Source organism: Garra rufa, chromosome 15 (assembly GCF_049309525.1).
Source record: "Garra rufa chromosome 15, GarRuf1.0, whole genome shotgun sequence".
NCBI lineage: Eukaryota > Metazoa > Chordata > Actinopteri > Cypriniformes > Cyprinidae > Garra > Garra rufa.
In genome coordinates this window covers 20,059,460-20,086,900 of record NC_133375.1, presented here as the reverse complement: position 1 = coordinate 20,086,900, position 27,441 = coordinate 20,059,460, and the positions used below count along the sequence as shown (strand labels likewise).

General features: G+C 39.7%; 2 protein-coding genes across 3 annotated transcripts in view; both read left to right on the top strand.

The window, feature by feature from the left end:
- Positions 1–25,164, top strand: part of pgm5 (phosphoglucomutase 5) — a 43,703-nt gene extending 18,539 nt beyond the window's left edge. Inside the window, exons 7-11 of the mRNA XM_073819084.1 lie at positions 6,604–6,719; positions 13,639–13,774; positions 14,170–14,353; positions 23,026–23,163; positions 23,926–25,164. Of these exons, the coding sequence (XP_073675185.1) occupies positions 6,604–6,719; positions 13,639–13,774; positions 14,170–14,353; positions 23,026–23,163; positions 23,926–24,015 (664 nt within the window). The 3' untranslated portion in view covers positions 24,016–25,164. The remainder of the gene's footprint in view (positions 1–6,603; positions 6,720–13,638; positions 13,775–14,169; positions 14,354–23,025; positions 23,164–23,925) is intronic.
- A 1,966-nt stretch (positions 25,165–27,130) lies between these two features.
- LOC141286699 (breakpoint cluster region protein) overlaps positions 27,131–27,441 on the top strand; it is a 65,781-nt gene continuing 65,470 nt past the window's right edge. For both annotated transcript variants that reach the window (XM_073818780.1, XM_073818779.1), the window contains exon 1: positions 27,131–27,414. The gene's annotated coding sequence lies outside the window, so the exon portion shown is untranslated. The remainder of the gene's footprint in view (positions 27,415–27,441) is intronic.

Below are 27,441 nucleotides of genomic sequence, written 5' to 3'. Positions count from 1 at the left end.
CTGTTTGAGCCGCACACAATCCGCCATGTTTATCTTCACAGAAAATGTGTGCACTCAGAAAATCATATATCAGAAGTTTAAACTGATATGCTGCCCTCCAAGGGCAAAGTGCAGTAACTACGCAAACACTGAAACTGAGAAAAATGCCTTTAAAGTTTTTACAACAGCTAGTCAAACATGTTGACACTCTCGTTTCTCTGAACGTTTCTCTGAAACGGGATTAAATTGAACCAGGAGACTTTGCCACAAGACAAAACAGTTGTCACAAAGTCCATTTTAAGCCTTAACTCAATTTTCACCAAATGTGTAGTTACTGCGCTTTGCCTTTGGAGGGCAGTATGGCTTCAAAACACATGAATTTAGCGTGATACACATGATAATCAAAACCAAATAGATCTTTTTAGAAGAATATCTAAGCGAGCTGTAAAGGCACAGCCCAATTCTGAAAAAGGTGCTGGGGAGCAGCAGCTCATTTGCATTTAAAGAGCCATGCACAAAACAGTGTGTTTCTGCTTCCAGTCAAAATAGGCATTTTCAAATGATATAATAAATGATCTGTGGGGTATCTTGAGCTGAAACTTTACAGACACATTCTGGGGACACCTGAGAGTTATATTACAACTTGTCAAAAGGGGCATAATATGTGCCATTTAAAATGCTGAAAACAACACTTTTGCTCAGGTGATACACTCCCTAAAAGGAAAGTAGCTTGTTTCAGTTTTTTCCCTTTTTTGGCTCAAACTATTTTTTCATTTGCTAAAGCCAGTGATGATCAAGTTACACACTTGATATGAAATTATATAAATCTTTGAACTGAAATATGAGTAAACAGCAGATTATTTGTTTGAACTCTGTGTATGTTCATTTTGGTCATCGTTGTCTGTGTGCTATGCCACTCACTTGACTTTATAAACTCCTTAAACTATTTGTTTATATTGTAATTTATCAATTTCAAGCACTGTTGGTATTCGAAGGTTCACTTTAAAAAAATGTTTTATTATACCTTGGAGCAAGGAATGTAAATGGAAATGATTTTGGGATACCAGCTTAATGAGACTGCCTGTCAACTCATGCTAACATTCTGCCAGTTGATAATTGGGTTTATTGCCAGATTGAGGTTAGGAACAGCTGCCGACTTTAAAAACCCAGCTGAGCACATTATTTTCCAAATGCTTCAAGTCGGAATTGTTAGTTAAAATCCAGTCACACCCACATGAACACATATGCATGCAAAATATTTCAGATGCTGGATTAGAGATAGCGCTGCTTGTGTTGGCCACAAATATGAGAATATATCATCCAAAACAAGTCAAGGGTTCAAAGATTCCAGTTTGCTGTCCGTATGCCAGGCTTTCCATTCTACTCCTTGTCCCTCGAGTCAATAACACTTGTTTTCCCATATTTAGTAATTCCACCCATGAGTAAACAGCTGCATCCTAACTCTTCTCATTTACATCGGTTCCCTCTCATCTGTCTCTTCATCTGATCGGATCTCAGCAACTCATTACCCATAATGCCAGACTGCTGTGTCTGAAAATAGTTAGGAATCTAGCCAACTATCCAAGATCAACAAACAGAGGAGAAGACTTGTAATTGTGTTCCTCCTCTTGTTTTCTCAATCTCTTTCATTTTGACACCGAATCTTTCATTTTCAAAGCTGTGAATGATTACAATTCCCAAATACAAAACTCTCTGTCTTAACAATTATGTTGAATGACAGTATTTGTTCAGAAGTAGGCCTATTTTTCTTACAGCTCACGGGAGTTTGACAGTATAAGGAAGTTAAACAGGTGTAGACTACACACTGATGATTAAAGTGCTGTTTGCTCCTCCAGGCACATGGCGGAATCTCAAAATAAATGTCAGCCAAAATGTCGGCATGGTTTCTTTCTGTTTTTTGCCTTATAAAGACACTGGATTGAGAAGACGAAATATGCCGTTTAATTTATGAATCAGTCCAAAGGACAGATACAAAATGTACTACCAAAGAATGTGTAGAAAGCTGAATATAATTTTGTTACTCAGAGTGCATTAAAAGATCATTACCTTGACATCCATCCTCTTTCACAGAATGTCATTTGCTGCTGTTTACCAGTCTTGTATTTAGATATAAACATGGATTAGTCATTTTTTTAAACTAAAAGCACATGTAGTCTGTTTATGATTTCTCATTTTCCTTCAGTCCTTTTCTGACTTACAAATGAAAGGGGTCTGAACAACACGCCTCTTCATCTTATTGTGCAAAGACATTCCCTAGACTTCTGTAGACATGGTCCAGAGCTAACACTCAAACACACTGAAAACATTTGGCAGCATGACTTTTTATTGCACTATATTATATTATATTATATTATATTCCTAAAATCCATGTGTGACAAAATCTACATCTATAAAAAGCTACCTGATCTCATGAAGAACACATACCTGTGTGAATTTTTTCACAAGACGCAAAATACGTACCAGTACAGGTGCATCTCAATAAATTAGAATGTCGTGGAAAAGTTAATTTATTTCAGTAATTCAGCTCAAATTAATTCTGCTTTAATTACTGCCTCAATTCGGCGTGGCTTGGAGGTGATCAGTCTGTGGCACTGCTTAGGTAGTATGGAAGCCCAGGTTTCTTTGACAGTGGCCTTCAGCTCATCTGCATTTTTTGGTCTCTTGTTTCTCATTTTCCCTTTTGACAACACCGTTCAGGTCTGGTGAGTTTGGTGGCCAGTCAAGCACTCCAACACCATGGCCATTTAACCAACTTTTGGTGTTTTTGGCAGTGTGGGCAGGTGCCAAATCCTGCTGGAAAATTAAATCAGCATCTTTAAAAAGCTGGTCAACAGAAGGAAGCATGAAGTGCTCTGAAATGTCTTGGTAAACAGGTGCAGTGACTTTGGTTTTCAAAAAACACAGTGGACCAACACCAGCAGATGACATTGCACCCCAAATCATCACAGATTATGGAAACTTAACACTGGACTTGAAGTAACTTTGGCTATGAGCTTCTCCACCCTTCCTCCAGACTCTAGGACCTTGGTTTCCAAATGAAATACAAAACTTACTCTCATCTGAAAAGAGGACTTTGGACCACTGGGCAACAGTCCATTTCTTCTTCCCCCTAGCCCAGGTGAGACACCTCTGACGTTGTCTGTGGTTCAGGAGTGGCTTAACAAGAGGAATACGACAACTGTAGCCAAATTCCTTGACACGTCTGTGTGTGGCTCTTGATGCCTTGACCCCAGCCTCAGTCCATTCCTTGGGAAGTTTTTTTTTTTAAAGTTTTTTTTTTTAAGTTTTTTACTGCAGTTATTACAACATTTCCTAACATTTGGATGGTACCTGAAAACTTAGAACAGACATTCAACGAAATTGAAAATTGGCTGAAAAAACAACAACAACAACAAAAAAACGTTTTTGTGAAACAGATATTACATTCATTCCTTGTGAAGTTTACCCAAATTCTTGAATCTATTTTGCTTGACAAGACTCTCAAGGCTGCGGTTCTCTTGTTTGGTTGTGCATCTTTTTCCTTCACACTTTTTCCTTTCACTCAACTTTCTGTTAACATGCTTGGATACTGTCACGGGTGCGTGCAGGAGTTGACGAGACGGACGACAAGAATTACGAAATACAATATATTTAATATAAATCTTCGACTGGAACAAGGCAGGAACAAGTCAGGAACATCACACACATCTATTCATACAAAAGGACCGACAGGGAACTGAAATCAAACACATGCTTATAAGGACAGACTAATTACGGGGACACAGGTGATACAGATGACAAGGACTAAACCAAAGCAGACAGATTAACGGGGGAAGACAATGGGAGAAACCAAATACATGACATGACTAAGACATAAACTGACAGAACTGTAACATTACGCCCCCCTCCGGAAAGGCGCGTCCTCGCGCCGTAGAAAAAATGAAAAAACGAGAGGGGCGGAAAACCAGGAAAATAGAGTCAATAAGGGAGGGGGCTCCGGCGGAGGACGCAACCCCCGGAGGAGGACCAGAACACAAGTCCAACGGGCAAAAAAGACAGTCCATGGGGGCGACGACGGAGGGAGGAGCCAGGGAAGACACAGGAGGGACCTGAAGCAGGAGAACAGGACCCAGATCGCAGCCAGGATGACGGCCCACGGAGGAGCCGACGGAGGGAGGAGCCATGGTGGAGGACGGACCGCCGACTCCGTGGGGCCGACCGACAGAGGCAGAGCAGCTGGCAGAGGAACCCGAGGCGGAGATGGAGAGCCGAAGATCCAGGGCGACACCGCGGATCCGGAGGGCCAAGGCGGAACGGGCTCTGGCGGCCGAGGCGGAGGCGGAGTCCCGGAGATCCGCGGCGGAGCCGGAGCGACAGAGGATGGAGGCTGTGCCCGCAGGAAGGAGGAGTCCCAAGGAGCCGGTGGGACGGCGTGACGAGGCGCAGCCGGAGGAGCAGAGTCCTGAGGATCCGATGGGGTGACGACTGACCAGGGCGGAGCCGGAAAGACGATGGAGCCCGGTGGAGCTGGTGGACCGACGGGCGACGGTGGAGAGGAGGGCGCTGAGAGCCGTGGTGGAGCCGCAGGGTCGGAGGACCGAGGTGGAGGTCTGGATTCGGAGGCTGGAGGCGGAGCTGAGGGAACCTCCAGCCTTGCCACCGAAGTGAGCAGGCATCCCTGCGGCGAGCCCACTGCAGAGATGGTGGGCTGAGGGTGAGCAAGGGGACTGACTGCTGACTTGGGGAACTTAGGACGGCTGGGCGGAACCAGCGGGAACTCAGGGCAGCTGGGCGGAACCAGCGGGAACCAGGCAGATTCGGACAGATGAGGGCGGGTGGGAGGGAAGTCAATGCGGGTCAGTGGCTCAGAGAAAAAGTCTATTAAATCCGGCGTGTCAATATCCACAGTCTCAGAAACAAAGTCAATTAGTTTATACTCCACAACTTCAGCAACGAAGTCAATTAAGTCCCCAGAGATATCCAGCTCACCCCCAGCGGAGTTGCAGTGGGCAGGGCTCTCCATTTCCCTCCCTAGCTCCACGTCGCAATCCACCGTCAGAGATGTAGAATCCGACTCACGCACCTGATCAGCCGGAGAGGACTCTGGCTCTGTCGCTCGCGGCTCTAGTCCTGCATCCGCGGTGCGCTCGGGTTCCCGCTCTGCATGTCGGGGCGATGGTTGGCTGCTCTCTGGGTTGTGAGCGGGGCTGACGTCCTCCTCGAAGAAATCGACAGTCCAGGAAGATCTATTGGACGCCAGCACCCACTCGACGAATCCGGCAAAGCTCTCTCGAGGACCCTCCCCGGACAGCTGCGTCATTAAGTCCGTGGTGGAAGAACGTGCACAAGCAGCTGTCCGGGTAGTGAGTTGATGGAACGAGGAACAGAAAGTCTCTGGTGTGGTCCTCGAGAGAGCGTCTCCCCTGCTTCAGGAGAATGATGGCAACGTTGGGGTCATCCATGAGGAAAAAATATAAAACAAACACTGATACAAAAACGAAAAATAAACGCAGGGAAAGACGCCAGGTAAACTGTAGTTGGTCGGTCCTTATGTCACGGGTGCGTGCAGGAGTTGACGAGACGGACGACAAGAATTACGAAATACAATATATTTAATATAAATCTTCGACTGGAACAAGGCAGGAACAAGTCAGGAACATCACACACATCTATTCATACAAAAGGACCGACAGGGAACTGAAATCAAACACATGCTTATAAGGACAGACTAATTACGGGGACACAGGTGATACAGATGACAAGGACTAAACCAAAGCAGACAGATTAACGGGGGAAGACAATGGGAGAAACCAAATACATGACATGACTAAGACATAAACTGACAGAACTGTAACAGATACAGCTTTTTTGGCAATTAATGTTTTTGGCTTACCCTCCTTGTGAAGGGTGTCGATGATTGTCTTCTGGACAACTGCAAATAAGTCTGACTTAATCTGATCGACAACCTGATTACCTTATTTAACTCGAACAAAAGAATGATTAAAAATCAGATAAAATCAGATAAAAATTTTAATTGCTCCTGAAGGTAACAATAGGGTCATTCCGTGTCGAATCAACCAAATTTTAGAAAGTTCCCCAATTTTTTTTTTTTTTGAACTCTTACATAAGTGTCCTGAGTTTGCCGATAGATATCTCATTCTGTTCAGTAGTTATAGGCATTTACAATTGTTTTGGCGTCACTTTGACTTTTTTTGGATAATTATTCATATTCGCTCTCCAGAGAATCTTTCTGCACTTGTTTGGTTCTGATCGGGTGAAAAACGCAGGACTAGTACGCAAAAGTAGGTTTCGCTAAAAATCCAATCCAGATCTTTTATCGCTGTAAGATCGCAGTTTTACTTGGAGATCGCTGATCCGTGACCATTCTAACAATTACAATAGGGTTTCAACGCTACACGCTTGAACCCCTAACAAAAATAAAAGTTTGAGCCAGGGACCTCTGGTTAAGTTGACGCGGAATGTCTATGTAGCTAGTTACACTATTTAAAAAATATTCAGTGTATGCTGTGATGCTGTTAGCCAATGAGATAATGTCTTTCTTTTCAGATTTGATCTTGTCCAAATAATTGCACTGGAGTACTCATGCTTCCTATTTGTTTACAGGGTTGCTAAGGCTATGAAGGTGGCGCTTTATGAAACTCCCACAGGCTGGAGATTCTTTGGCAACCTGATGGATTCTGGGAGGTGTTCGTTCTGTGGAGAGGAGAGCTTTGGAACAGGTGGGTGCCATCAGAGTCCCCTAAAAGCATATAAAAGCCCTACTTGAGTGCTTACAGTTCAAAGTCATCATGAATCTTCTGTCAATATTTACTTTATTTACAATATTTTCCATGTTGTGCCAAACCCATATGATGTAATTTTTCTTTCAAACACAAGAGAAAGCATTCTTAAAGAAGAATCTCATTATGACGTTTTATCTTATTGACATTTTCAGAGATAGTTTTATATTAGTACATGTCTTTTGACCACAGCTCTTTATCAGTGTTCTGCTATAAAGTGATAGTGAATCTACTGAAATTGTGAGAAAGTGAGAGTGGTTTCTGCTGGCAAAAGCAAACAACTACTCCTCTGCTTTTCTCACAAAAGCACAGGGTGGGGGCACAGAAGAAGAAGTTGAAGGAGTGAGAAAGAAAGAGATTTAATGGAAATTAGTGGTTATAGATGTCTAGTCCCACATATGAGTAAGCAATGAAAATCTCAATATGGTCAACAAGATCAGCATGCAGTTATTGGGATTTTAATGGATGTTTTTTCAACGACAGGCCCTTTTTATGTCTTTTTGAAAATCTGGAATCTGAGGGTATCTCAAAATATTGAGAAAATTGCCTTTAAAGTTGTCCAAATAAAGATCTTAGTAATGCATATTACTAATCAAAAATTACGTTTTGATATATTTACGTTGGAAATTTACAGAATGTCTTCATGGAACATGATCTTTACCTAATATCCTAATGATTTTTGGCATAAAAGAAAAATCAATAATTTTGACCTGTACAGTGTATATACCCGCGTTACTTAAGACTGGTTTTGTGGTCCAGGGTCACATATTGTCACGTTTTACCCAGGAACACACGAACAACGACATAGTAAAAAGACGAATATTTAATAAATCCAATGGGAAACAGGCAGACACAGGAACACGGAGTGGTAACATCAGGAGATAACATCAAAGACCGACAGAATGCAGGAGAAAACACACACATTAAATAGACAGACTGATTACAACTTCCAGGTGACAACAATGAAAGAGAAACCAAAACACACAGAGCAGCGGGGGAGAATGGGAGAACCCAAACTAAATAGTCCAGTGGTGTGATATTACATCCCCCTCCCGGAAGGCGCGTCCTCGCACCGACGAACACGGAAAACAAACTAATTCAAATCTCAGGAGGGGGTTTCGGCGGAGGAGGGCCTCCCGGAAGGAGGGCAAAACACAGAGTCCAGGGAGGTGACAGAATAGTCCAGGGGTGTGATGACGGAGGGAGGAGCCAAGGAGGTGACAGGAGGGGGCTGGAGCAGGAGAAGCCAGGTGGGACCCAGAACTCAGCCATGATGGAATCCCACGGTGGAGCCGATGGAGGGAGGAGCCATGGTGGAGGAAGGGCTGACGACTCCATGGGGCTGACCGACGGAGGCGGAGCAGGTGGTGGGAGAGCCCGAGGCGGAGACGGGAAGCCGATGGTAATGGGCGACACCGAGGATCCAGAGAACCAAGGCGGAACCCAAGGCTCTGGCGACCAAGGCGGAGATGGAGATCCGGAGGTCCACGGTGGAGCCGGAGGGACAGAGGACCGAAGCTGTGCCCGCGGGAGGGAGGAGGTCCACAGAGCCGGTGGGACGGAGCGACGAGGCGCAGCCGGAGGAGTAGAGTCCAGAGGCAAAGGTGGAGCGACGACTGACCAGGGCGGAGCCGGAGGGACGATGGAGCCCGGTGGAGCTGGTGGACCAACGGCCGACGGCGGAGACGAGGGAGCAGAGAGCCGGGATGGAGCCGCAGGGTCGGAGGGCCGAGGCAGAGTCCAGGACTCTGAGGCTGGAGGCGATGGTGTGGGATCCTCCAGCCATGACACCGATGGAGACTGGCAGACCCGCGGCGAACCCACCGCACAGATGGTGGGCTGAGGGTGAGCAAGGGGACAGACAGAAGACAGCGGGGATTCTGGAAGGCTGGGCGGAACCAGCGGAGATTCAGGCATAGACAGAAGAGGGAGGGTGGGTGGGAAATCCAGACAGACCAGTGGCTCAGAGAAAAAGTCAATTAAGTCCCCAGAGTTGTGCTCATGCTCACCCCCAGTGGTGGTGCAGTGGGCAGGGCTCTCTACCGCCCTCTCTTGCTCCACGAAGCACTCCACCATCGCAGATGTAGTGGCCGGCTCTCGCACCTGGTCATCGGTGCTCCATAATTCTGTCGCTCCGGGCTCGGGCTTCCCGTCTACGAAGGGCTCGTAATCTGCGGGTCGGGGTGGCTGGCTGGGCTCTGGGTCTGGCCAGTGTCCACTCCACAAACGTGGCGAAGTCCGCTCGAGGGCCGTCCTCGGACGACGGCGCTCTGCATGACGCGTTGAGGCTTGCGTCGTAGAACGCACAGAGCGCATCATCCGGATAGCAGGTGGTATGAGCTACGAGCTGGAACATCAACGTGTAGCCCTCGAGCGGTAATTCCCCCTGCTTCAGCCGAAGAAGGATAAATTCCGGACGGAGTAGGGGATCCATAGAAAACACACGACGGAAACAAAAGACTGGAAAAAACGAACGGGAAACAAAACGGAGGTGAACACGCAAAAAAAATAACTGTATGGGTCGGTCTTTCTGTCACGTTTTACCCAGGAACACACGAACAACGACGTAGTAAAAAGACGAATATTTAATAAATCCAATGGGAAACAGGCAGACACAGGAACACGGAGTGGTAACATCAGGAGATAACATCAAAGACCGACAGAATGCAGGGGAAAACACATACATTAAATAGACAGACTGATTACAACTTCCAGGTGACAACAATGAGGGAGAAACCAAAACACACAGAGCAGCGGGGGAGAATGGGAGAAACCAAACTAAATAGTCCAGGGGTGTGACACATATATCTATATTATATTCTACTTTATGTATAGATTTTCATCTTAAAACCATAAAAATATTAGGGTTCAAACTGTAGCTGTGGCAGTACCTAGGGCTGCACGATTCTGGATAAATTGAGAATGATGATTTTCATTTCTTTCAAATGATTCTCCCACGATTCTAAGCTAAGCAAAATAACATACTTCACCAGAGGCTGTGACAAAATATGAATTGCCTCATTCCATTAAAAAAAATTTAATTAAATGAATAAATTATTTAAAAATAAGTTTGAATGAATAATTCAATGACTCACCCATAAATACTTCACTTGTTTCATTACTGAATAAATCAGCGTTTTTGAACAAATCTCTTGAATGAATAATTCAATGACAAATATATTTTTAACACTTATTTGTCTCCATCTAGTGGCGAAACAGTGTAAACAACATTGTAAACAAACGTTATTTGAAGCGCCAGTTTGAAGTGTTTATATCAGAACTATAAATGGTTAAAAAGACTGTTTATGAAGTTGTTTTAGTCCTAAACATAATAACTGCCCTCATTCTGTGTCAGCGGTAGTGCAAACACAGATTTGAATGTTCTGGTATGATTATAACAAAGGTTTAATCAAAGTAATTTGGAAATAATATCATGTGGGTGTTTGAATGGATATCACAACCTTTTAACAATTAATCGTGCGGCTCTAGCACTACCCTTTCAAAAGATACTAATATGTAAACTCAAGGCGCTAAAATATATATTTAAACTGCTATTATGAACCTTTAAAGGATTAGTTCAGTTGCAGAATAAAATTTTCCTGATGATTTACTCACCCCCATGTCATCGAAGATCCATGTCTTTCTTTCTTCAGTTGAAAAGAATCTAAGGTTGAGGAAATCTTTCCAGGATTTTTCTCCATATAGTGGACTTCAATGTTCAATGCCAATGAGATGAAGGACCAAATTGTAGTTACAATGCAGCTACAAGGGGCTTTACATGAAGGTAGGTAGGGGAGGGCGAAAAAACATTTCATTTTCTCCTACAACTTCAGAATCGTCCAACATCGTTTTACCTTTTTTTGTAAAAGGTGTTTGACTTTCTTTGCACGTTCGCTTTGTAAACGCTGGGTCGATACTTCTGCCTACGTCATTTGTGCGTGATTACTGATGTGTGAGGCTGAGCTAGTGCAAGACAAGCTTGTGTGGTTAAAAGTATAGAAATTGTCTTTTTTTTTTTAGAAAATGACCTCTCATTTTACAAGATAAGACCCTTATTCCTCAGCTGAGATTGTGTAGAGCCCTTTGAAGCTGCATTCAAACTGCAATTTGGACCTTCAACTCACCACTGAAATCCACTATAAGGAGAAAAATACTGGAATGTTTTCCTCAAAAACCCTCTTTTCGCCTGTAGAAACAAAGACATGAACATTAGATGACTTAGGGGTGAGTAAATTATCATTAAATTTTGATTAAGGTACTAATTGAGTGTAAATAAGGTACAAAGATGTACAGCTTATATACCTTACACCGTGTCCTAACTACACGCGACACGACGCCAAGACACGCGATAAAAGGTATCTTTTCCATGTTAATCTGAGTTTTTGTCCTAACTAGCCGCTAGTTTAGAAACGGTTTCTATTTCTGCGACGTCGCGGCTGGAACAACAACATAACATGACAGATAATCTCAGGTGTTTATTATGTGCTTTATTCAATGTTAAAGGTGTCTAATGACAGTTTGAATTTCATATTGCATGACATTTGTAGCCACACTGAAAGTAGTCTCAGCCTCAGACGTCACGCCCACGGAATGTTGGCTAAACGTCTGATGCATATGGTACACTTAACTGGAAACACTTCAGGAATGTCGAAGTCGTCCTCTGATTAATTGAATTTGATCGGATTTCCGGGAGATGCGAGTATTGCGTTTATTTTCGGTCTGCCGGGAAACAAAGAGCAGACTGATTTACTCAGCGTTTTGCTAAAAGGTGCTTATGCAGACGCCGTTGTTGTTATACACATTTGCGACGTTCGCGAACAAATTACAGCTTGTTCTCCCTCTTCTTTGTTAACTTTCAATGCTGGTTATTTCAATGACTGACTTGTTGCACACCAGTCTGTTGTTGTGGGGACATTTCTATGCCCCGAAACGTGCCGCTGAACGAAACGAACTGTGATTGGTTGTTTGACATGATGGTCAAACGGCCTTATGGGCGGGCCTTGGCCAATGAAAGCTGCCATGAATTCCAGACCTTCAGCCATTAGTCTGAAGGTCTGGCTACGCGCGACTACACTGAAAGTAACAACAAATAGCTTACCTCAGATCTTGAAAATACATTATATGTACGTACGCACGTTAAAACTGCGAACCAACACGCAGATTCCAGAACAAAGATGATATCAGTCACTTAGTATGTAGTTTTAATAATGTTAAAAGGTTTAATATTTCTGAATTAGATTGTAAATTTGTTCATTTCGTTAGGAGTGCAGTGCATATGCAGTGGCTATGATATCTGTCGTGTCGCGTCTGGTGTGGACAGCCAAATTGCTTGTCGCTGGAATCTTGTCGCGTCGCGTGTAGTTAGGACACGGTGTTAGGGTATGGCCCCAGTGAAAGTGCTTTTTTATTCTGAGAGTGTGTAGTTGTAGGAACTCCCTTGTGAAGGTGAGCCCAAGTTGCACGATGTTGAATGGTTGTGTTTTGCTTGGCAGCTGAATGTGGAATAAGCAGCTGGCGCTGAATGATGTTGCTGGGCAGACAGACGCTTGGCTCTGTGGGCAGCAGAGGCGATCTGTAAAGCCTCTGGGGTTTTACACCATCACTAAGACCTTGGGTTGAGACACGAGGCATTGCCTGGAGGTGTCAAAAGAGCAGCCTGCTCATTATTCAACATGTTCCGACTTCGCCTCAGGATTACTGTGCTGTCATGGGTCACTTCTGTAGTGTTTTGTTTTTCTTTTTCCATCAGTTGAAATTTTCATGAAACGCTTTAATATGCTAGACATAAAGTAAGTTCTGTACACTCATCATATGTTTTATCATATGGTGTAGGTATCTGGTACAAATTGAGTGTGTTTATGGAATTAGGCAAGTTTCCCTTTTGGCTGTGAACCAGGACGCTTTTGCGTCACGGTTATTGTTTTGTGAGCTGAGGGAAAGTTAAAAGATAACAGTCTGACAAGCTGATAGATGTATAAATCTGCTTTTTGAAGTGAACTTTATTGTGTTTTATTGATTTTAGGGGTCAAAACTAATTATGCAACAATGTTATGTTGGCTTACAACAGTCTTTGGCTGCTGATGTGATATGCGGTAGGCCTGAGCGTTTTTCAGTACCTCAGCATTAGTCACACACAGAGAGCAGCTGTCGGATACACTTTTCCTGATGTATGATTACAAGAAATAAAACAGATCAAAGAATGAAAGACATAAAGAAGATGTCAAGCATAATTTGAGCAGATGAAGAGTTGACCAGAGGAGCGAGGGCTTTCATTTAGTCATTATCTTTTCCTGATTTACATATATTTTACCTCAAAAGTGTGAATCTGGGCTTGTTAGGTTGTGTTGAGGATTTTATATTACTTAAATTGCTTAAAAATATACACTACTGTTCAAAAGTCTGGGGTCAGTAAGATTTGTTTTAAAGAAATTAGTGTTTGTATTTAGTAGAGATAGACAGTAGAGACAGTAAAACATTTAAAATGTTACATAAGATTTCTGTTTCAAAGAAATGCTGTTTTTGATACTTTCTGTTCATCAAAGAATCATGAAAAAAGGTGCACAATTACCACAAAAATATTTAGCATGACAACAAATCAAATTAGAACGATTTCTGAAGTATCATGTGACACGGAAGATTGTATAATGATGCTGAAAAATCAGTTTTGCATCACAGGAATAAATTACATTTTAAAATATATTCAAATAGAAAAGGGCTGTTTTCAAATGTGATAATATTTTACAATTTTACTGTATTTTTGGTCAAATAATGCACCTTTGGTGAACATGAGAATCTTACAGTTCATAAAAAATAAAAATAATCAAATAGCAAAATATCACTCGTTTTATCTCTCTTATAGGTTCAGACCACATCCGAGATAAAGACGGCCTGTGGTCCGTTCTGGTATGGTTGTCCATCATGGCAGTGCGTAAGCAGGGGGTGGAAGAAATAGTAAGAGATCACTGGGCCAAATTGGGACGCAACTACTTCTGCAGGTAAGCCAAACCCAAAACAACATCTTCCCAAGCCACAATTTCTTCCCAAGCTTAATTTCCAACATCGGTCTCAGGTCTCTCGGGACTTTTCAGGATATTTCTTTGTGTTTACTTCTAGTACCCACCCTCTCAGTGGCTTTTCCTATGAGACAGAGTAGAGTAGGCAGTATCTCTTTATTGTGCGCCTGGATTGTTTTGCCTTTCCCATACATGTTTCCCACATTCACATTCACATATTTAGCTCTACTTGTAGATGTCATGTGAAAATCCTGGGAGCTTTCCAGATGGTCATGTAACTGTTATTTATTACTGTAGGTGCTATTAGGTTATGTTGGTAGTCTTTTACATTGACCTGCTACTATAGTGTTGCTTGTATTTTATTTCGTATCTGACAGGTTTGACTATGAAGGAGTGGACGGCAAGGCAGCGTATTACCTCATGAGAGATCTGGAAGCTGTCATCACTGATAAAGCTTTTACCACTCAGAAGTTTTCTGTGGGTAATAACGTCTACAGTGTGGAAAAGGCGGATAATTTTGAGTACATTGACCCGGTGGACGGCAGTGTGTCCAGGAAACAGGTTAGTTGCTTTGAAAGAACATCTAGAGATGGCCTGTCAAATTGCAGTCACACTAGATTTTGTGCTTTATTTATGTCCATTCATATGCATTAAGCTTCTTCTTTGTTTTATGCTGCTAAAAAGGGCTGGGTAAAAATTCATTTTTCCAAAACAATATTGATTTGTAAAATCCCAAGAATCGATTAGTCTAGTCTGTTTTCAGTTAATGAATGGAACATTATTGCACACCTCCCATCCAACAAATCGCAATAAGCTTTGTGCTTTGTTACTTTTGCAATGAAACAAAGTCTTAGGTTTCAAATTCTGTCCATTTTATTGTAGTATTCAAACAATAAATGCCATTTTGATACCCTGGAAATCCCGAGGTCTCGCGAGAGCACAATTTGAATTGTCTCTGCAAGACACTCTGGCATCGAGCAATGATGCAGGTTACTGCATTACGTAAGCAGTTCTGGGAACCAATCAAATCGGTGTATCTGATGTAGGCGGGACAGAGGCGAGCTAAACTGATGATGACAGCGCTGCGACGTCCGAATCATGTAGTAAACTTTGAAAGATCGCTGTCGCTACAGATGAACACCAGTTGTTTGAAACGGCTTTGGCCGCTACAATGAACGAGTTAAACTTGGCTTTTCATATAAAAGAGGAACAGAAAACCGAAAACTCGAATCGTTCCTTTGCAAGAAGGACGTTTATGCTGTTTTGCCGACTGGATACGGCAAGAGTTTAATCTGTCAGTTCACGCTTACATATAATTAGCCGGAGAATAGTAGTGCATGTTTGCCGTTCTGTCCGGTGAAGGGCTCCGAGCTCGGGAGTGGCCCGAACCCAGAGTACCCCCCAATAGGAGTAGTGAGAACTCGGAGTGAAGAGATGGGGTGGTGGAGGTTTACTGATAAACCATCGAGTGAATTGAGGTGAGTCAGCTGTATTTAAACCTATGGCGCTGATTGACTTGAGTGGGCTCCTCTTGTGATGTTTACGCTAAGTATCTGACGCGCTTCTCCCGAACTTTGTTAATGAAACATCATTTAGCTCTGCTGGTAGCTAAGCGTGTATTGTTGTGATTGGTCGTGGCGTTATCCAATTGTGTGCAGTGAGAGTTTCAAATGCATGCTTGGTGCCGCCCCTCGAGTTAGGCAGTTTTCATTGCTCGATCCCAGACCCTTAATCTTAATAGATTAGGGTCTGGATTTTTCCAGGCTACCATTTTGATGCAGTTTAGTGTAAAGTGACAGATCGCTGTAGCAGCAACGTGAAGCGCACGTGAACTGATTATTTCCTCTGCTTTAAAATTACAAAAAACATGAAAAAACATCCGATGGTATGTTAAAAGAAAGAGTACAACTTACTGAAATCATGTCCTGTCTTATGTAATTGCTCAATCAGTGTTTCAGCCATGGAAAATGTCAATATAACAGTTTGTAAACAATGTCACGTCACCTCAGAAAATAACATGTTCGGCTCATTGGTCAGCCACAAAAATAAACTCTAGAGAGGAGCATTTTGGTAAATATATGCGCCATATAACATATTCATTATAATTGGAAAAAAAAAAATTGGAGTAGAAATAATATTATGTAATTGTAACTTTATTTTAAAAACTTAACTGAGTATAATTTAAGTGTTTGTATGTAAATCAGTCATTTTAACCAACTGACTCATATATTTTACAGCATTAGTTGAGAGATTTTTTTCCTTGAGAAAATTTGGCATGTACTATACCTGATATATATCCAGAATAATCAATATTGAACTGACTTAAATTGGAAATGGAATTGAATTGTTTAATTTGTGTCAAAACCAAGTCCTGTTGCTAAATATGTATACATTGCAATTTTAACGTTTTCTGCTGATTTCAGCAAGCGTTGGTACGATTTTATTAATGTTTTTAATAAGTAGTCTCTTATGAAAAAAAACAAAAAAAAAACAGTAAAATACAGTAAAAATGCACCAGAAATACAGTGAAAACAGCAATATTGTAAAACATTACTACAATTCAAGAGTTGTTTTCAAATTGAATGTAGTTGAGGTCAAAAGTTTACATGCACCTTGCAGAATCTGCAAAATTTGAATTATTTTACCAGAATAAGAGGGATTATACGAAATGCATGTTATTTTTTATTCAGTAATGACCTGAATAAAATATTTCACATAAGAGACAATTACAGTCCACAAGAGAAAATAATAGTTTAATTTATAAAAATGACCCTGTTCAAAAGTTTACATACGCTTGATTCTTAAAACTGTGTTGATACCTGAATAATCCACACCTGTGTTTTTTTTTGTTTAGTGATAGTTGTTCATTGAGTCCCTTATTTGTTCTGAACAGTTAAACTGCCTCTTGTTATTCAGAAAAATCCTTCAGTTCCCATAGATTTTTGGGGGTTTTTCAGTATTTTTGTGTATTTGAAGCCTTTCCAACAATGACTGTATAATTTTGAGATCCATCTTTTCACATTGAGGACAAGTGAGGGACTCATATGCAACTATTACAGAAGGTTCAAACGCTCACTGATGCCCCAGAAGGAAAAAGCATGCATTAATGCCAGGGGTGAAAACTTTTGAACAGAATGTGTACATTTTTCTTATTTTTCCTATTTTTTTTTTTTTTTTCATTTAGTACTGCCCTTCAGAAGCTAAAGAAGATACTTACTGTTTCCTAGAAGACAAAATAAGTACAATTTATCCTGATCTTCAAATTCAAAAAAAGTTTTCAGCCCCTGGCTCTTAATGCATAATTTTTCCTTCTGGAACATCTGTGAGCATTTGAACCTTCTTAACTGTATATTAGAGTATTATTTATTTCTGTGATGACAAAGCTGAATTTTCAGCATCTTCACTTCAGTCATCAGTGTCACATGATCCTTCAGAAATCATTCTAATATTCTGATTTGGTGCTCAAAAATAATTTCTTCTTCTTATGAATGTGGAAAACAGTTGTGCTGCTTAATATTTTAGTTTTTTATTATATATTTTATACTTAACAGTGTCAGTAATGTATTACTGTTTTTAAAAAATAAACTTGTAAGGGTCACGTTTGATGGTGGCAAAGGTCATCTAGATAAAAAAACGAAGGGAAATGAGCACGATAGTATCTTATATTATGGTGACGAGAGCCAAACTTCAAACGTGATCATGCTTTCAACTGGCTGAACAATAGAACATGAATCTTTACAGCATGTGTATTTAATTAATTTGAAATGAACCATTGTAAATACTTGTGATTTGGAGATAAAAACAAATGTGCGCATTGGTCCCCAGTGCACCTTATTAATCAGAGATAATGGGGACATGTCAGAGATTTTGCAGCTTAGTCGCTCGTATAAAGAGCTGCCAGGGTTTTGTTGAGTATTAAAGTTTTATGCTCAGCAATTATACGCTATTTAGTACAACACGCGTCCTGTTGTGCACACGGACCACCCAGTGGACATGGACTCAAGTGGGTTTCCATGTTTGGGCATCTACATTCACACGTTGCTGCTTATGTGCGTACGGTATATACGGCATGGCCGAAATGAACAACACGCACGTGCCGAGACTCTGTTAAAATTTTCATTCAGCTGCTCTCTCGCTCACTCCTTTTTTGGAGGATGTGCTACAGCACAGAGACGCACATGTGCTTGATAGTAACGGGAGAAGGATGTTTCAGTAGATGCTTTATCTTTATCTGGCCTGGATTTGCTGTACCAAGATGCAGAGCCCTTTAGTGTTCTGTGTCACACACACACATAAACACTTGCGTAGTTTACCCAGCTGACTCATTCTGTTCTGACCAGGAATTTGTGGAAACCACCTTCTCCCTCTCCAGAACAATCTCTGAAGATGAATTGATGTAGTTATGGGATCAAACAGCAGGGGGTCACTGGATGCTAACCAGCCAAACCTTGACCCCTTGACATTAGATTGACACTTTACCCTTTGCGTTTCGACACCTCGTCTACTTCTCATCTCAGAATGGCAATCGTTGGTATACATTACCATTCAAAAGTTTTGGTGTCAAATCAGCATATTAGAATGATTTCTGAAGGATCATGTGCAGTGATGGGAATAACAGCAATAAACGGCGTTACTAACGGCATTACTTTTTTCTGTAACGAGTAATTAAACAAATTACAACTCCGGTACCAATACTAATAATAAAATGCGACCTTACTATAATTTTCGTGTTGCATTCTTCTTCTGAGGTAAATTCTGGCTTATTCCTCTCAGCGCGTCTTCTTCCAGAAACTAAAAGTAGTCAAGATGAACTTGATGGATGTTCACGTTTGTTTATGGAGGGGATGTGGGCGTTTACCTACATGTCCGTGCATCTCACGTGGATGTTTAAAATTTAAAAAGCGGAGCCGCTCAAGGGCATGATTCAGATGAGTTTAGACGAGAAAAACTGGAGCTCCTGTTGGTATCATACAGATTACTTTATCAGAGAATATTTGTTTTCGACGTGACTTACTCCATTTAAAAGTAGACATTTCAAGCTTCATTTCAGCTTGTGAGGTAATTCAGGTTGTTTTATTTATGTTTTTGAGGTGATGAGACTGAGACGGCAAAGAGCATATCCTGTTTTTTTATTTATTTTACAAAAGCACAGTTTTCTTGTTATTATGACTATACACAAATAAAAGTAGACACTTTGCAGTTTGAAAATGATGGAGTATTTTCATTCTTTTCGTGGTCATCAAGAAAAAACTGTGTTGCCGCGGGATGTTTTTCATGTCCGCAGGTTAAAGCGACCCCAATAACGTGATGTTTAGCCCCTGGAAGGTGACTCTCACATTGTCCCACAGCAACATTAAAATAGTGTAGATTAGTGTACAATGTTTCATTTATTTAGCTTTTTTAATATTGGGGGCATCAAAGTTATTTGACATATGTGACCCTGGACCACAAAACCAGTCATAAGGTTAACTTTTACAAAACTGAGATGTATATAGAATATGAAAGCTCGGTAAATAAGCTTTCTATTGATGTATGGTTTGTTAGGATAGGACAATATTTGGCCAAGATACATCTATTTGAATATCTGGAATCTGAGGGTGCAAAAAAATCCAAATCCTGAGAAAATCACCTTTAAAGTTGTCCAAATTAGGTTCTTAGCAATGCATATTACTAATCAAAAATTACATTTTGATAGGTTTACAGTATGAATTTTACAAAAAATCTTCATGGAACATGATCTTTACTTAATTTCCTAATGATTTTTGGCATAAAAGAAAAATCAATAATTTTGACCCATGCAATGTATTTTTGGCTATTGCAACAAACATACCCCAGCGACTTAAGACTGGTTTTGTGGTCCAGGGTCACATATTTGAACATTTTTTTAAAAAGTAACACAAAAGTTACTTTCCCTGGTGATAGTTACTTTTATAATGATGTAACTCAGTTAACTATAGTCAACTATGATGACTTTTTTAATGTGCCCAACACTGATCATGTGTTACTGAAGACTGGATTAATGATGCTGAAAATTCATTATTGCCATCACAGGAATAGAGTATATTTTAGGATATATTCAGATAGAAAGCATTTCTATACAATACAGGAATATTATTTACATTTTTTTAAACAAATATATGCAGTACTTGTGAGCATAAGAGACTTTGTACAGTTCTCTTTTTATGAGCCTCATGATTTGGTGTGGTTTGACACTGGTGACATGGGGTCACGGCCTGTCGTTCAGTCAGTGATCTCCCACCGACCGCGACAGTCACTTCAGTCATCCGGCCGGCGTCTCCACAGCTGACTGTGTATTATTACAACAGATTCCTCCCAGTGCCGGATTGTGTCAGCTGTCCTAGTCCTCTGTGCGTGTCTGCAGGGGGCCACCGAAGAGACACTCAGCTGTCGGAGACCATGACACACGCAGACACACACCAACACAAATATTACATCTATAACAGTGGTTCTGGTTTTGATTCAGGGCCAAGATTTTAAATTCGACATCAATATTAGATATTCTTAAAATTTGAACTAAAATGCAGTAATTTTTGAAGTCCCCATGAAATCTAAATTGACGTTTTTTGGCTTTTAATATGAATATGTTAGCCTTAAGGTTATCTGTAAGCTGTGTTCCAAAACAATGACAAATTTTGCATTTAGAAGATATAAGCAAATTTACAGTCTCTCACTTCCGCCAATATGGATCAATGATTTTGACGACATCACCCTGCACTTCAGTTTCTCATCAAACTTTCTATCCAATCAAATGCTCTCTAGAATCCGAAGCGCCCCGCCCCCTACACTATAAATAGACGCTGAAGCTGCCACTAAAATTGGTCACTTGTTCACAGAATTAGTATTTTTTGTATGGTGAATGGCACGTAGTGCACTTTATAGGGGATAGGGAATGATTCAGACAGTGTAAATATGCTTTCCATTGGGGCAAAAGAAGTCTGGTTTCGCTTTGTGTCACACGAACTGCCGCAGCACAAAACTTATTGGACACATTTGAATTCTACATAGAATGCTATTTCATATGCTACATGGATGAGAATGTGGCTGTCATATGCTGTCAAATGCGGCTTTACTCAGATTAACAGCTCTGGCCTAAACTGTGATATAAACAAAGCGCTATTGGCTAGTTAAAAAAGGGGGCGGGACTGCTGGATATGTCCCACCCTGTCTTCCTGTTTCAGCTGAAATTATGTCAACACATAGAAAAACGCTACGTGTTTCAAATCACTTCAGTGGACCTTTAATAGTGAAAGGAATAGTTCACGCCAAATTGAAAATCCTGTCATTAATTAATCTCCGTCATGTTGTTCCAAACCTGTAAGACCTTCGTTCATCTTCCCAACACAAGATATTTTGGATGAAATCCGAGAGCTTTCTGACCCTGTATAGACAGCAATGCAACTGACATGTTCAAGGTCCAGAAAGGTAGTAAGGACATCATTAAAATAGTCCATCAGTAAAATAAACAGTGGTACAACTGTTTACTTAATGTTACGAAGCTACAAGAATACTTTTTATGTGTGAAGAAAACAAAAATTAGCGTCTTTATTCAACAATTTCTTTTCTTCCATGTCAATCTTTGACGCATGTTGACAACAGTATAATGAAGCATTTTTGTGGTGGTGTTGACGCAGGAGCCAGCATTCTGACATAGAACCTGGATGTGCTGCCTTTTTTCAGATAAAAAAAAAGACACGGAAGAGAAGAAATTGTTGAAAGAAGTAGTTTTGTTTGTTTTGCGCACTAAAATTATTCTCGTTGCTTCAAAAAATGACTGATGAAACACTGATAGTCACATGGACTATTTTATTGATGTCCTTACTATCTTTCTAGGCCTTGAATATGCCAGTTGCATTGCTGCCTATGCAGGGTCAGAAAGCTCTTGGATTTTATCAAAAAATATCTTAATTTGTGTTCTGAAGATAAATGAAGGACTTACGGGTTTGGAATGGCATGAGGCTGAGTAACTTTTCTTCTTTAGGTCAACTATTCCTTGAATAGTGTAATTATATTGGCCCTATCAATATGCAAAATGATTAACATGACCTAGTTGTAAATAGTGGAATTTACCATTGATGTAAATGTATTGTAAATGGACAAATATTTGTAAATAGTTATATAACTCCAATAATTCACTGCTTAAAATGCACTTTGATCAGCACAAACTATGTTGATCCTGAATTCTAAAAGCAGTTTTGAGGATGAGTGCATGTCTGTTCTATCTACCTAATTTGGGCAGCTGCTTTCAAATGCCAGATGAATTTGTTCCAAATACTGTTGAGTTTGATTGGATGAACAGCCTTTGATGTCAACAACATAAGATATGAGAAGATATTTTCTCCTCCTTTTTAAATATGGTCAAGGGAGAAACTTTGTGGTACATGCCAAACTTTATTTAAATACACATTTGAGCTAATATGAAGTAACCTAATCTAAATTTGATCTAAATTTAATATTAACTGTCACTCCCTGACTGATGATAGAATCTGGCTGCTCAGAGTAGAGTTTTTTCTGACATCTAGTGGATAGTTTTATGAATTACAAGGGAAATCCAAGTATCTTCTTACATTCTGAATACACCACATTAAGTGTTTGACTTTTTTGTGTGTGTGTGATTCACATATTGTGGTATAGCATACTAGTTAAAAGGTTAGTTGACCCAAAAATGAAAATTCTGTCATTAATTACTCACCCTTATCTCGTTCCAAACCAGTAAGACCTTCGTTCATCTTCAGAACACAAATTAAGATATTTTTGATGAAATGTGAGTGCTTTTTGCCCCTGCGCGAATACTAGCATGGAAGAGAAGAAATATTTAAATAAAGTCGTTATTTTTTTATATTTTCTCATGAAAAGTTTTCTCGTAGCTTCATAAAATTACAGTTGAACTGATGTCAAATGGACTATTTTAACCATGTCCTTACTACCTTTCTGTGTCTTGAACATGTCAGTTGTATTGCTGTCTATGCAGGGTCAGAAAGCTCTTGGATTTCATCAAAAATATCTTAATTTGTATTCCAAAGATGAAAGAAGGTCTCACAGATTTGGAACAACATGAGGATGAGTAATTTATGACAGAATTTTCATTTGTGGGTGAACTATCCCTTTACTGTTTTGGGCTGGTAGCTGAAGGTGGTAAGTTCAACTCAGTGATCAAACAGAACTGTTGTCATTGAAATTAACTGTACTTCTGTTTTTCTTGATTTTTCTTGCAGGGCCTAAGGATCATCTTTACAGATTCATCCCGAATCATTTTCCGGCTCAGTGGTTCTAGTGCTGGAACCGGGGCCACTGTCCGCATCTATGCCGAAAGCTTCGAGAGAGACCCAGAGAGACACAGTAGAGAGACTCAGGTGAACACTTCACTTTAGCTTTTCCATTCTAATAATAACATTGATTGGCAGGATCACATCAACACTAGTGTAAAAGCTATATATTGTAAAATATATTTATTAAAAAAAAAGAGGTACAAGTAAAAATTATGCCACAAATGTTAATTCAGCTAAACCCAGAATACTCCTTTAAAGGGATAGTTCACCCAAAAATAAAAATTAAATTACCCCACAATTTTCTCACCCTCAAGTCTTCCTAGGTTTATTTGACTTTCTTTTTTTTCAGATTAATACAATCAGAGTTATATTAAAAATGTCCTGGCTCTTACAAGCTTTATAATGGCAGTGAATGGCTGTTGAGATTTTGAAGTCCAATAAAGTACATCCATCCATCATAAAAAAGTGTTCCACACAGTTCTGGGGAGTTAATAAATATCTTCTGAAGTGAAGTGATGCATTTTTATAAGACAAATATCCATATTTTATTCGTGTGGAGTACTTTTCATAATGGATGGATGCACTTTATTGAACTTCAAAATTTCAACACCTATTCTAAAACTTGGAAATTCCAGGACATTTGTTAATACAACTCCAGTTGTATTCATCTGAAATAAGAAAGTCATATACACCTAGGATGGCTCGAGGGTGAGTAAATTATGGAGAAATGTTCATTTTTGGATGAACTATCCCTTTAATGCAGTTTGCCATTATATTAAATTTGCCTCATGATACTGCCAGTCTGATTAATATGCAATTCTTCACTCTGTCTTTTGACCATTGTAGGTTGTCCTGGGTCCTCTCATTGCCATTGCTATGAAACTATCCAATATCCATGAAAGAACTGGACGCAGAGGCCCCAACGTGATCACCTAAGACCAATCCAACACCATAAATCAGGGGCCAAAATCACTTTCCTCACTCATCTGATCCTTTTTTTGTGCCTTTCACTCTCAGCACCACACAAAATGTGCCAACTATTCATTTTGCTGCTCTTTTATCATTTCTCTCCTCATTTTGCTCACTTCCTCTCTCAGTCTTTCTTCTTCATTTGTCTTTACAAGGGCCCCTGTATGGTTTTCTTTTCTTTTGCACATGTATAAACTCATGTAAACCACTAGAAAATCCAAAGGGAGCAAAGTGTTTTCTTCATGTTCACTCAAAGGCTCCTTTACTGTGTTTAATTCAATGAGAATGAGGTTAGAAAACATATGTAGACCACTTTGTTGCATGGGGTCTAAACCCTAAACCTTGTGAATTTAGTAACTGTGTGCTTTTGTTTACAATGTAGCTGTTTCAAAGAAATGTATTCAAAACAGTCAATGAAAAGAGGGAGCAATGCTGTTCAATATTTACTTCTTTCTGAGGAATTCACATTAGAAACACATCATATTCTGTGCAACAGCTACAGCTGAGCTTATGTCCAAGAATGAACCACTACAATAATAATCATAAGGATTGTCTTGAAAAACGGCTGTGTTACAATTCCTACATACAGTCTTGTAATCGCTAACACTGGTTTTGATTTAGAATGTTCTGATCACTTTCTGAAAATGAAACTTTGTGAATCAAGGTATGAAATAAGTTTTAAAGGAAAGTTTTCACTTTTGGCTAGCAGTTGGTCAGCTTAAATAATGCTTCGTAATTACTTTTATTTTCAAATCCTGCATGAGTCAGTTTGTTTAATGTCAGATGGATTATGTGCATTCCATTGTTTGATTAGAAACATGCCTCTAAGTTTAAGATTATTTATACTATTATTCTTATATAACACTTCTGACATTTACAATACATTTCTTTGAGCCAGTGTTTAAGATATCTGCAAGGATTTTCCAAAATTCTGCTGTTCTTAAAAGTCCCTTATAAACTGCAAATTATGACTCCAAGGTGAAATCATATGCTCCCTTTTAAATACTACTTTGATGGACATAAGAATGAAACTAAAGAAATACAAAGGCCATAGCTGTATTTTAATTTTGTATCCTAAAAAATGCATAAATAAACTTTATCTTTTGTGTGTCCTGGCTTCTTGCTGTTGTCATACAATCAGTGAGATGAAAGACTCATATGTTTTACATGTCCATCTTCTGTCATTTCATTTCAGAGAATGTCAAAAGTTTACATATACCTTGCAGAATCTGCAAAATGTTATTTATTTTACCAGAACAAGAGGGATCATACAAAATGCATGTTGTTTTTTATTTAGTACTGACCTGAATAAGATATTTCACAAAAAATATGTTTACATATAGTCCACACGAGACAATATTAGTTGAATTTATAAAAACGACCCTGTTTAAAAGTTTAAATACACTTGATTCCTAATACTGTGTTGTTACCTGAATGATACACAGCTATGTTTTTTTGTTTGATGATAGTTGTTCATGAGTCCCTTGTTTGTCCTGAACAGTTAAACTGCTGTTCTTCAGAAACTTCCTTCACGTCACACAAATGCATAGGTTTTTAAGCATTTTTGAGTATTTGAACCCTTTTCAACAATGACTGTATGATTTTGAGATCCATCTTTTCACATTGAGGACAACTGATATACAACTATTACAGTAGGTTCAAACACTCACTGATGCTCTAGAAGGAACCAGATACATTAAGAGCCCTACATGTTTTCCAGAAGACAAAATAAGTTAAAGACTGATCACATTCAAAAAGTTTTCACTCCCGGCTCTTAATGCATTGTTTTTCCTTCTGAATCATCAGTGAGCATTTGAACCTTGTGTAATAGTTGCATATGAGTCCCTCAGTTGTCCACAAGTTTGAAAAGATGGATCTCAAAATCATACAGTCATTGTTGGAAAGGGTTAATTTTCACAGAAATTAACAACTATCACTAAAAAAAAAAAAAAAAAACAGCTGTGGATCATTCAGGTAGCAACACAGTAATATTAATCAAGTAAACTTTTGAACAATGTCATTTTTTATAACTATAACTACTTTCTCTTGTGGACTTTAAGTAAACATCTTTTATGTGAAATATCATTCATTTAGAGTTGAATAAAAAATAACATTATTTTGTATGATCCCTCTTATTTTGGTAAAATAGGCCTAATTAATATTTAGCAGATTCTGCAAGGTGTATGTAAACTTTTGAATTCAACTGTAATTACTGACTAAAGTATGTCTAATGATCAGGTTTTTTTGTAATAAGTCTAAGGCCACATTTACTTCATCAGTACAGTAAAAAGTGTTATATTGTAAAATATTATTATTATTATTATTTATCATAGCTGTTTTCTAATGTAATATATTTTAAAATGTAATTTATTCCTGTGATGGCAAAGTTTAATTTTCAATAGCCATTACTCAGTCTTCACTCTCAGAAAAAATGTATTCAGGCTTTCACTGAGGCATATGTAATTTTAAGGTACTAATGTGTACCTTTAAGGTTCCTCAATGCACTCTTTAAGTATAAATATGGTACAGAAGTGTAGCTTACAACAGGAGGAAAAAATCTTTGCGGCTACAGTCAAATGATCAAAAGGTCCAACTAATGTTCCACACAGAAACGCTAGATGGAGACAAGTTCACATTACAGATGCCACAGAAGTTTACAATCATACTGTCAGGTGTATTACAATAGAAGTTTTAAAATTTTACAGAAGGGATATTTTTGTCTGAAATATTGATAGGGTTATAAATATGAGGTAAATAATATCTAGTTAACTACTAAAAGTGATAAAACAACTATATGTGATAATAAATCATATACGACTATGGCGAATATCTCTGTGAATTAGCTTTGGCGGTTACAGTGAAGAGTATGTGAGTGAAAAATAAGCCCGCTAGTCAAGCGTCGCAAACATTTTTTGCGCGTTTCTTTTTCTTTGTTACTGAATAACCGAGTCTGTGTCTTTAAACTGAGATTGTCTGTGCAGTCATTAATCATGTACTCGTCTAGTCCCACCTCTTCCTGCAGTAGCGCTGAGTGCGAAAGAGAGAGACTGAGAGCAGAATACTCTGATCATATGGAGTGACGGACAGCGATGCCAGTGGTAACCCTGCAAGAGTACAGCGTGTCTCTGAGAAACACGGACGTTTGAGAGAATAAAAGGACTAACTTCTTCGGATACATCATTGATATTAAGAAACATGAAGGAGGAGTGAATTTTGCAGGCGAAACTGTGTTTACAAGGGATTCTCAGCCATCATTTGCCATTTAAATGGCATGAAACGCCGATGTCAATAGAAGTGCACATGGATGTTTCAGCACTGCTTGTTGTGTTTGTGGAGAACATTTTGCGGTTGTCCAAGATCAGCTGAGTAAGTGTTTATCAGATTTTGAGATCA